Source organism: Triticum aestivum, chromosome 2B (genome assembly GCF_018294505.1).
Source record: "Triticum aestivum cultivar Chinese Spring chromosome 2B, IWGSC CS RefSeq v2.1, whole genome shotgun sequence".
Classification (NCBI taxonomy): Eukaryota; Viridiplantae; Streptophyta; class Magnoliopsida; order Poales; family Poaceae; genus Triticum; species Triticum aestivum.
The window spans coordinates 73,730,300-73,741,048 of record NC_057798.1 but is presented as its reverse complement, the minus strand read 5'-3'; the positions used below and the strand labels follow the sequence as shown (position 1 = coordinate 73,741,048).

Genomic DNA, 10,749 nt, shown 5'->3' with positions numbered 1-10,749 from the left:
CATTGTTTTTTATCCACTACATTCAATAACATAGTCTTTCTTTCTCAAATACAGACCCAAATGCGTGCTTTTTGTATTAGAAGAAACGTAAGATAACACAAACCCTACAACTCAACACTGAAATAAATCCACAGAAGAAAGAACTAAGAAGCTAAACTACCAATAAACTGTTAAGGGAAAACTGCATCATCTCTTGATTACTTTATTCTCTTATCCATGCAGATGTTACTGTCCCAAGATGCAAGGCTCATCACAATCAAGAGAAATCATATTGAAGATCAGTGTCTCTGCTTGTTTTTTATTATGCTCTACAAGAACCAATGTCCTGACAATACAGAAAATGGAGAAGTGATATCTGATAGAAGAGAGCAGCTGGTGACCCTAAACAATATCTTCCTCTTGCAAAAGCTCCAGCCTAAGGAGCTCCATGAGGGAAGCGTACAATGGAGTTGTGCAGAGGACTGCCTCTCTCACATTAGAAGCAAGCTGTTAAGTGCTAGATTCTCCCAAGAAATTGCACATCTCATAGTCTTGTCCATCCTGAATGGGATGGAGTTCAGCACTGAGTTGGTGGATGGCAAGATCATCTATAGAATCATCAAAGGAGGGAAAGCGCGTTGCAATCTCGATTCCATGAGCACACATCCAGATTCTGACAACATGGAGATAGTTTCATTCCAACGGCGTGATGAGGCTTTATGCCCAATTATCAGAAATATCCATGTTACTCATGCAAAGAAGCGCAAACTCACAGAAGACAGGAGATTCACTATGAAGACTGAATTGGATGGTCAATTAGAATACATGAGGTTTACTGTCAAGACTGAATTGGATGGTCTATCGGATGTTTTCTCATATGAACAAATGGATTTGAGGCGCTCAAAGCGTCGGAAAACTCAAGTAGAGCGCTTTACTAGCTATGATACACCTAATTTTGGTCGTGACAAGTATAAGAGACGTGGTGCATCTTCCACCAAGCATAAGGATTCACACCGAGGTCTGCGTGGCGATTCACCGGTTGAAGTAGAGTCAACCTATGAAGAGGCCCAAGTGAACATTACGCGGAAGCAAACAAGTTCAAGCACTTCCGTGGTCAAGGAAAACCCAAGCTCCTCAAAAGGGCAGCATAAGAGCACAACAAGGACAGCTCATGTGAAGGAAAAACCCAGCTCAATGGAAGTGAAGGAGGAGAGCACAGTTGAAGAAAGATCTTCGGATTCTCATATTCCACGGAAACCTACAAAGAGCAAAGAGAAGAATCGTCGTCCCCCTTTATCTCTTCGACGGAAGTTATTTACTTCATCACACAGCCTAAATGGAAATTCTGAGCCAGCATTTTATCAGAAAACAGGAAGAAAAAGAAAAGAGCGCATGTGCGAAAGAGCATACACGAAAATGTTAAACCAATGCATATGAAATATCCAAAGTGAAATGGAGAGAAACTTTGAGTTCAATCTAGGTGTTCCGATGATGAATTACGATCAGGGTGCTTACGGAGAAGTGAATTTTACATGGCCAGCTTCTAGTGATAGCGATACTCAAGATGAGAAGGATGATCTTGAGGAATTTTGGAAAGAAAGGGACCACTCATGGGCCACACTAGCACTTGAGAAAAATCAGGTACACATATTTCTTTTACAATTGTTCAGCTTTCTGTGAAATAATTTAGAACTTCTCGAGAAAATAATAGGACCTTGAATTTGTAAATATACAAGCAGTTGTGTCCCTTTCATGGCTATATTTGCTCTTTCTTATTTAAGGTACTGAGATAGTGTTTCAAGATACTGCGATAGTGGTCGTTCTCATATAATTAAGCCTTAGTCTTTTTTTATTCTAAAAACGAGTAAATTGCAAAAACCATCACAATTAAGGACCCTAATTCACAAAACCGCCACCATTCGTTTCTTTTTCAAAAAACCACCAACATTCCGGTGACAGTTTTCAAAAAACACTGATTAGTTAGTAAATGCATGTTAACACCATATCTGACAGATGGGGCCTGCTGTAAGTGCTGATGTGGCAATGCAACTTGACACCGTTTGACCTGACCTATATGATACAAAAAGGATAGAAGAAGGGGGCCACCCGTAAGCCTCACAGTCACACACAGCCGGGGTCTCCGTTGACCATGCCAACGCTGCCGCCACATAGCTCTGGCTCCTGCACCTCACCGCCGCCTCCCCACAGCTGCACTCCGGCTACTACTTCGTCGCCGTCGCCAGCGCGGAATCAGTCGAGGACAGGTTCGAGGGCCGGATCTCCATCCCGCACACGGAGCGCGTCGTGGCGCCAGACTCGACGGCGATGCCCACCGCGCGGCGCATCCGGTTTGCCGCCCGGCGATGGATCCAAGCGGCGTCGGCCCCCGCGCAGCCCCGACGACGGATCCGAGGGCGACGCCCGACCCCCGACCCCCTGTGCTAGCCGCCCTCCACTTCGCCACCCGCCGGATCCAGCTCCTCCACTTCGCGACCTCGTCGGCGTCGTCGGGCAGCTCCTGGGCATGAGGAGGTCCAGCCCGACGCCATTCCTATGTGCATGACAGGAGACGGTGGCTGGCACCTCCGGGGTACGGTAATGAACGCAGCCCTGTGCGCACAGCTCCACGCGCACCCGCCGCGTCCTACCGCACCGCGCCGCCCGGCTCGGCCACGACTAGCCAGCTCGCCGGCTGCGGCCAGCCACCTCCAGATCCTCCCGGAGCGCTTCCCATCCCCCTCCCGTATCCTGCTCAACGCCGCGCTCGCCGCCGGCTGCGGATGGAGCCGCGTGCGCGGCCCGGCTCGGCCACGACCAGCCACCTCGCCGGCTCCGGCCATGGCTGCGCCGCGACCTCACGCCGGGTCCGACACCATCAGCCGACGGCGACCCTGCACGGCCCCCTGGATGAGCAGCTCAGCTCCGTGGTGGAGATGGCGATGGCGGTGCACAAGAGATGTTTGTAAGAATGCTTGAGAAAGACAGAGGAGCAAACGCACTGATGGGTGGGTCCTACGTCTAGCTTAACGGGAGCCACACTTTCTAACGACGTGTGAGGAGCACCGTCTGTACCCAGGCCACGTGGCATCTGACAATGGACCTAGCGGTCAGATTTTCACTCAAAGAGCTCTAACTACTCAATTAGTGTTTTTTGAAAACTGTCACCGCAATGTTGGTGGTTTTGTGAATTAGGGTCCCCAATTGTGGTGGTTTTTTGCAATTTACTCTCTAAAAACCTATGAATGGAACCTTAGGAATTATGCGATTCTTTTGGGGCAATTCTCACTTAATTAATGGTCAGTAAATCACTTATTTTTTGGCTTCATATTTCCTTATTATCTGCCATTTAACTTACCCAATCAGGAAAGATGAACCATGGGAACTCGGTAAAAGTTTTACATCTGCTCCTAGATCATGAGTCTTTTTGGTTGCAATATGATAAGTTATTTTAAGTGCAATTCAACATGTCGTGTCATAAAAGCATTTCGGTATGTTACGTCATTTGGCTGATCATTGCTGATGTTAGGATATAAAGTGAGGTGCAAGGACTATGGATAAAAGGAAACAATTTAGCACGCCCGTGCAATTAATAATGTCGTGAATCACTTGATGACATTTATAAAAAGAAGTATGATATGCCAACTGTTGTTGTTTTCGGCACTTTGAGAATAAGACAAGATATAAATTTTCAGGACTCGCATTCAGAAGCAGTTCATGAAAACACTGCTGGTTTAGGTAAAAGGGAAGAAGATCCATGTTTGCATGACTGCAAGCAGGATGAGGAGCTTGGACTAGTGTGCAGATTATGCAACGTCGTATGTGTTGAGGCAAAGAATATATTTCCACAAATGGTAGGTCCAATTAGAGCAATTTCAACTTATTTTCACTGCTTTCACTTTGGACTCGTTATCTACAGGATGCATAATATCTTCGTTCCATGCAGGCCAATGGTAACGAATATAACAAGGAGAGACCTGGAAGCCGCAACTTGGACCATGGTGATCTTGTACTTGATCCTTCTCTTCTTGCAATCTTGGGACCAGAGTTTTCAGAATTGAGGGGCTCTGGGAACTTGTGGAGTTTAATACCCGACCTTGAGCCGAGATTACTTCCTCACCAGAGGAAAGCGTTTGAATTTATTTGGAAAAACTTGGCGGGGTCATTGAAACTCGAGGAAATGGATAATCCATCAGCCAGTAAAGGTGGCTGTGTGGTTGCGCATACTCCTGGATCAGGGAAAACACTGCTGCTGATCTCATTTCTTGTCAGCTATTTGAAAGTTCACCCGAGAAGCCGGCCCTTTGTCCTCACCCCAAAGTCTGCTATCCATACATGGAGGAGAGAATTTGAGAAATGGGGCGTTTCACTTCCTCTGCATGTCCTTCACAAGACTGACAAAAGAGGCAAGCCATCGGGGGATATTGATCCTAGGTTGCAGGCAATTTTAAGCAATTTTCACCAACCGACCAGGAAAAATATTTGCCTTTTGGATCGTGTGGACAAGTTATGCAAGTGGCATGAGCGTCCAAGTGTTCTTTTGATGACGTACTCAAGCATTCATTGCGCAAGTCCTGATCAACAACCCTGGGCTGTTGATCCTCGACGAGGGACACAACCCGAGGAGCACCAAATCCAAGTTGAGGAGGGTGCTGATGAAGGTGAAGACTGAGTTTAGAATCCTCATGTCTGGTACAGTCTTCCAGAATAATTTTGAAGAGTATTTCAACACCCTATCTTTGGCCAGACCTCGGTTTGTCGATGATGTTATGACTGCGCTTGTCCCGGAAAGGAAGAAGGAAACGAGCGGCAGGGAAGCTGAACATAGAGAAGCAGTGGCAAGGCGCATCTTCGTGGACAGAATTGGGCAAATGATTGAGTCTAGCGGCAAATGGGACCAGTCAGATGGCATCAATTTGTTAAACAAGATTACATGTGGGTTCATCGATTCATTCGAAGGGTCAAAGCTAAGCAGCCTTCCAGGGTTACATGTATATACCCTTTTCATGAAACCCACTGAAGTTCAGGAAGAGATACTTTCAAAAATAGCGATGGCTAGTACCTGTTACCCTATCGAGGTTGAGCTGCTCATCACCATTGCTTCTATCCATCCATGGCTGATAAAAACAACCAAATGTGCTAGCACTTGCTTCACTCCAGCAGAAGCTTCACTCCAGCAGAAATAGATAAAGTTGACAGGTACAAGAGGGACTTCGCTGTCGGTTGCAAGGCGAAGTTTGCCATCGATCTGTTGCACAAGTCGTCCTACATGGGGGAGAGGGTGCTGATATTTTGCCATAACGTGTCACCGATAAGCTTTCTCATCGAGTTGATTGAGAATGTGTTTGGATGGCGCCTCGGGGAGGAAGTCCTGGTGATCCAAGGTAAACAAGATCTGCATGTCCGCTCTGACATCATGGACAAGTTCAACACTGACAGTAGAGGAAAGATGAAGGTGCTTATCGCTTCGACAACGGCCTGCGCCGAGGGTATCAGCTTGACAGGTGCATCAAGACTGGTCCTGCTGGATTCAGAGTGGAACCACTCCAAGACCAGGCAGGCGATAGCAGGGGCATTCAGGCGTGGCCAGGAGAGGACCGTGTATGTCTATGTTCTGGTGGCATTTGGTACATGGGAGGAGGAGAAGTACAATATCAACATGCGGAAAGCTTCGATGGCGAAGATGGTCTTCCACGGGCGCTATTTCGATTATCCATTACAGAACGTGGTGACTACTATTGATGATAGTCTTCTCAAGGAGCTTGCCGATGAAGATAAGACCAAAACCTTCCATATGATAGCTAAGCAGGACTGACTGACCCAATGGCTGTTCTATCTCCCCTGTTCTTCTCCTACATGCCTATTTTGTTCTTTGGATGTGTAGACCTTCACCGTGGAGTTTATGCAAGATCGCATATAGAATAGATATAGCATATATGGACATGAGAGTGGATGTCCTGCACGCAGCGGCAGCTGCACGCAGCTATCCGGCCGCACCCGAGTTGCACGGTGATGCGTGCAGTTTGATTTGCAAAAGCGCTAAAGCAGTGATACATAGTGTAATACAGAGAGATACACTGCGTCGGGACCGTGCAGTGGGCTCGGTCCATGGTACTTGTCTGGCGCGGACAAGAGACGTGCACCGCGCGTGGTGCAGAGTGGGCCATCGGTTCTCTGCACGGCTGGCCCCGGTCGTCTGAAGCTATGTACGGGACTGGGCCTTGTGGTTAGTCGCATTTGGTGCGTCTCGCACGAATTCCTTTCCCCGTCTTGGTGGTTGGTGGGCGAAGAGCAAGGTGAGCTGCGAGAACAGCACCGGCGCCGGGGCTGTTTCCTGTTCCGGCTGTCGATGCTCATGCCGAACCTCGGAGTGACGACGGAGGCGGGGTTGGACTCTGAGTGAGTGAACCCCCTTGTCTTTATTTTTTCTTGGTTGAAATATAGATCTAACGAGCTCGTTCCGGTCGCCGGTGCTGCAGAACGATCTCAGCGGCAACGGGTCCAGAGGCGTGCGAGCCGCCGTTCGTTTTGGGCGAGGGCGGTGACGCTTCTCGCCGGATTCGGCCGTCGAAGCGCCTTCGCCGGACATTCGTCTGTTGGATCAAGTGGTGGACTTGGCTGATGTCCAGTCGTCCAGTGCTTCCTGCAAGAGCTTCAGTGCTGGTGGCGGAGATGTGGCATCCGCAAACCCTGGGTGCGCGACTCATGCCGTCGTCTCGCACACATCCGCCGAGTCCAGCCGCCGCAGTGCCGCGTCGGATTCCTGCACGGCATTCAGTTCTGGGGGCGTGTACCTGCCGTCGGCGCGAGACTGCGACAATACGCCGGTAGGTACTGATTTTCTGTCCTTTAGGCCAACTGTTCATTTTCCTGTTCTCAGTCATGCGAGCAACTACTGAAAAATTCATTAGGCTTGTGAATTTGGGTAGGACTCTGGGTAAAAAGTGGAGGAAACAACAGAAATCTGAATCAACCCTTCCCAACAAGTTCTTAGATGTTTTGCTTCAGCACTAACCAGTGGTTGGTCGGCAAAAAATACCCGTGGCACTGCTGTAGTATGTCCCTGGTTAATTTTCAGTGACAAAAAGAGCTTGAACTGCTAGTAATAAGAAGCACCGTAATTGCGTGATTAAGTTCTTTCTGACCAATGTTGTACTGGTAGCTGATTCTCTGTTGGGATGGTGACCTTTTTTAGTGTTCAAACATCGCAAAGGGAAATATATACTTTGGTGGAATCCATTTGTAGAAGTTTAGTGAATTTCGTGCAGCAGTCTGAATGTAGAGTGGGTGAGACAATATAGACTGAATCAGGCTTGTCATAAAAATGGTCCTTGCACGTTTTCTTAATCATGTCTGGGTGTTCTGTTACGATTATACGCGTGCCCCGGCATTCTGTAGCCTGGTTAAATTTCATCGACCCAAAAAACGTGGTCTGGTACTAATACCACTCTCTGGTCTGAATGTATATTGTGTGTTGCTAATGTGGTATGGTCTGCAAGTGTAAGTTGAACCAGTTTATCTTGTGTTGGCATAGTTACAAATTTCAATTCGGGGAGATCGTGACTAGATGTAGTCTAACCCAATTTGTTAGAATTATTGGCTGTCTTTTTTATTCTGCTCTTTGTGACAATTATTTCTCCTCCCTTAACTATGTGGACTGTGCTAATCTAACTGCAGACCAAGAGGTCCTCGTGCGCCAGATGAGAGATCTGTAGTAGTTGATCGTGTGCCGCCGCTTGAAGCTGCAATTAGAGGATTCGCTGATAGGGGGACTGAGGTGGTCGTCAACCCGGTGCTTGGCACCATTTTTGATTCGCTGGCAGAGGCGTACGAATTCTACAATCTCTATTCCTGGGTTGACAAATACAAGCTTCACAACAACACTTTCCTCATACAAATTTTCGAGGTTCGTCACAAGTGGGCGAAGCCTTATTTTAGTGGCAAGTTATGTGCGAAGCAAACCAGTACGCAAAGAAGCGAGAGTGCAAACCATTTGTTGAAAGGCTACATCCCGCCTGCATGCCCCATGAACCTTTTTGTGAAGCAATATAGCAAATTGCAGTTCGACTGAAGCTGAAGAAGGATTCCAAGAGAAGAGAACGAGGCTGGTGTGTGTTGAAGAAAAACTTAACGCAACTAGATAAATCATCTATTTTCTGTTTTGCATCCTCGCTAACAGATTTGTTTGTGTGTTTTAACAGGGCGGGGTAGTTCTCCGATACAATTACCCTTTGGAGGAGCATGCAAGTAAAGTCTATACCCGGACAATGTACGAGATGTTTGGCCAGGCTTTGTATCGCTCTGGTAGGTATGATGTTGAGGAAGTTGAGCGGGGCATCACCTACCACGTGCGACATGTTGAAGCTGAGAAGCGAGAGAAGTGGTGCCGTGAAATGCATGTGGTCAGTGTCCATGATGGCTGTGCTAGGTACACATGCGAATGTGGGCTCTTCGAGCACATGGGGATGCTTTGTTGCCATGCTATCAAGGTTGTTCCTAACTTACCCCCGACCGATTATAGCAGCTTCGCTATAAACATTTTCTTCAGAATGATTTATCCAGGTTTCCATCTTCAGGTTGTAATGTTCTTTCTTCCCCTTCCTTGTATGCAGGTTTTAATTCATTTGGGAGTGAGAAAAATACCCAGATTCCATGTCATGAAAAGGTGGACAGTAGATGCCCGCGACAATTCGCCACTTCACCTTCTCCATTACCAAAAGGATCAAGGGCCTCCGCGGTTATCCTCCTACAGGCATACAGCACTACACCTGACCGTGCTCGAGTTTGTCCAGCTTGGTGATAGCAATGTCGATGCCTTTGATAGAGCAATGGACATCTTGATTGCAGGCAAGGCAGAGCTGACTGTTTTGGCGGCGGTCAAGGATGGCAAAAGTTTGGTGGACCAAACTCAAATTGGGGAATCAGCCAATCCCACTCAGAGGATGGGCACAAGTTCTTCGCACCCAGACGACATGTGTTCTCAGATGTTCATCTCCACCGAGTGTGGGCTTAGTTCAGTTTCTGGTGAAGCTGGCTCCAGTATGTCACTGTCGACGTTGCTGCCGTCTGATAGGAAGAAGCAGAAGGGTAGGCCAACCACAGCGAGGGACAAACCTGGATATGAGGTCAAGGACGCGCGATCGAGGTTTTGTACGGTTTGTAGGGAGAAAGGGCACCCCGCAGGGGTGATCTTCCGAAGAAACCTCGCAAAATCCCTACCTGCGGCAATTGCGGTGTAGCTGGGCACAAAAAAACCAGTTGTTTCAACCCGGTCTTGCCGTTTGTGAAGCGGCCTCGCGACGGGCCAGTAGAGTGATGTTCGGTTCAGCGCTTGAAGCAGGTACTCCCTCCGTTCGGAATTACTTGTCGCGAAAATGGATGTATCTAGAACTAAAATACGTCTAGATACATCCATTTCTGCGACAAGTAATTCCAAACGGAGGGAGTAGTTGAATCCAAAAATCCAATCCAGAGTAGTTCGATTTCCTGCATTTATGCTTAATTTGGGACTGTGATCTGTTTTTCCAATAAGCTTTGTGCCTTGCTGGATGGCAGTTTAATTTGAATTCATGCTATTACTCTTATCCTTGGCGTGTGATTTTCATTTTCCAATAAGGGATGTCACAACTTTATTTGACTGTCAAATTGACTTAGTGTTGTTATTCCTATATTTCCTGCTTTGACGTGCCTCCATAGGAATTAAAAAATGTTTGATGTGCTTTCTCGTTGTGTGGTTGCCTCCGTCCTGCGTCAGATTCAAAACTGGATGATGATTTCGAAAACACAAAGCAATCAGCATAAACTGCAACATCTAGTGGATGGGCGTACAGATCACAGACTTACACCCTGGTTCGGGCACTTGTAAAAACGGACGCCGGGGTTCCGGTCTGTGCCGGAGACAAACCATCTAGTCCTCGTCCCAGCACACCTCGGGCACAGGATCAATGGCAGTGGTGGCGGGGGTGCTCGGAGACGACGAGAGGAAGATGAGCTCTGGGACATCGCGGCACGGCGACGACGACGAAACGAGGGAACTCGGGATGCTTGTGCGCGTGTTTGAAGCAGAACGTGCAAAACGATATGTAGGAAAAAGCTGGAAACTGCAGGCAACGAGACAAGCTGGCCGAGGAACCAAACCCTCTGCTTTTTGCTTCGCGAGGCAAGGCAAGCGCTTGCTCAGGAACCAAACGTGCCCGTACTGTCCACGGCCGGCTGGTGCATGGGCCTTAAATACATGCAGGTGGATGCAATGTTTACGTTATACAGTGTTCATGCAACGGTAGTATTGTGTACTCCCGTCTGTACATGTGCAGTGCTAGCGTCAGGTGAGTCAGTCCGGCTGTCAGTGCATAGTACATCTAATACACCGAATACGAACCATTACGCACGTCGGCGGTGCTCTATACTCGAAGTAGCACTTCCAGCGAGTCCTAATCGCGACTCTTCCGCAGCCGTGGATGCGCTGCGTGCAGCTGCCGCTGCGTGCAGCGATGGACTTCTCATATGGACATGCTGTAATCTAATGTGAACTTGTCTGACATTATGTAATGCTCTTTTGTTGGTTCTAGCCAGATATTTTTCTGCACTGGATGACAAGTTAGAAATGTGGCACAAAACTTAGACTCAACATCAACAGTTTGTTCACTTTAGCTGTGTGTCTCCCTTTCTTTGTTGCAACTGGAAACCATTTCGGCCATTCCAAAAAAAATCCAAGACAAGATATTTTGCAGATAGGACCCAACTGAATTATTGCTTACGGGCCTTTGCTTGTCA

The 10,749-nt window shown here is 47.8% G+C and overlaps 1 protein-coding gene and 1 pseudogene across 1 annotated transcript; both read left to right on the top strand.

Annotated features, from left to right (window-relative positions):
• The first annotated feature begins 216 nt into the window (after positions 1–216).
• LOC123038977 (uncharacterized) lies at positions 217–1,434 on the top strand. Its single transcript, XM_044462329.1, has one exon. The coding sequence runs from the start codon at positions 217–219 to the stop codon at positions 1,414–1,416; it is 1,200 nt and encodes a 399-aa protein (XP_044318264.1). The 3' UTR covers positions 1,417–1,434.
• Positions 1,435–3,678: 2,244 nt separating this feature from the next.
• On the top strand, positions 3,679–9,560 carry LOC123043557 (SNF2 domain-containing protein CLASSY 1-like; annotated as a pseudogene).
• Positions 9,561–10,749: the final 1,189 nt, after the last annotated feature.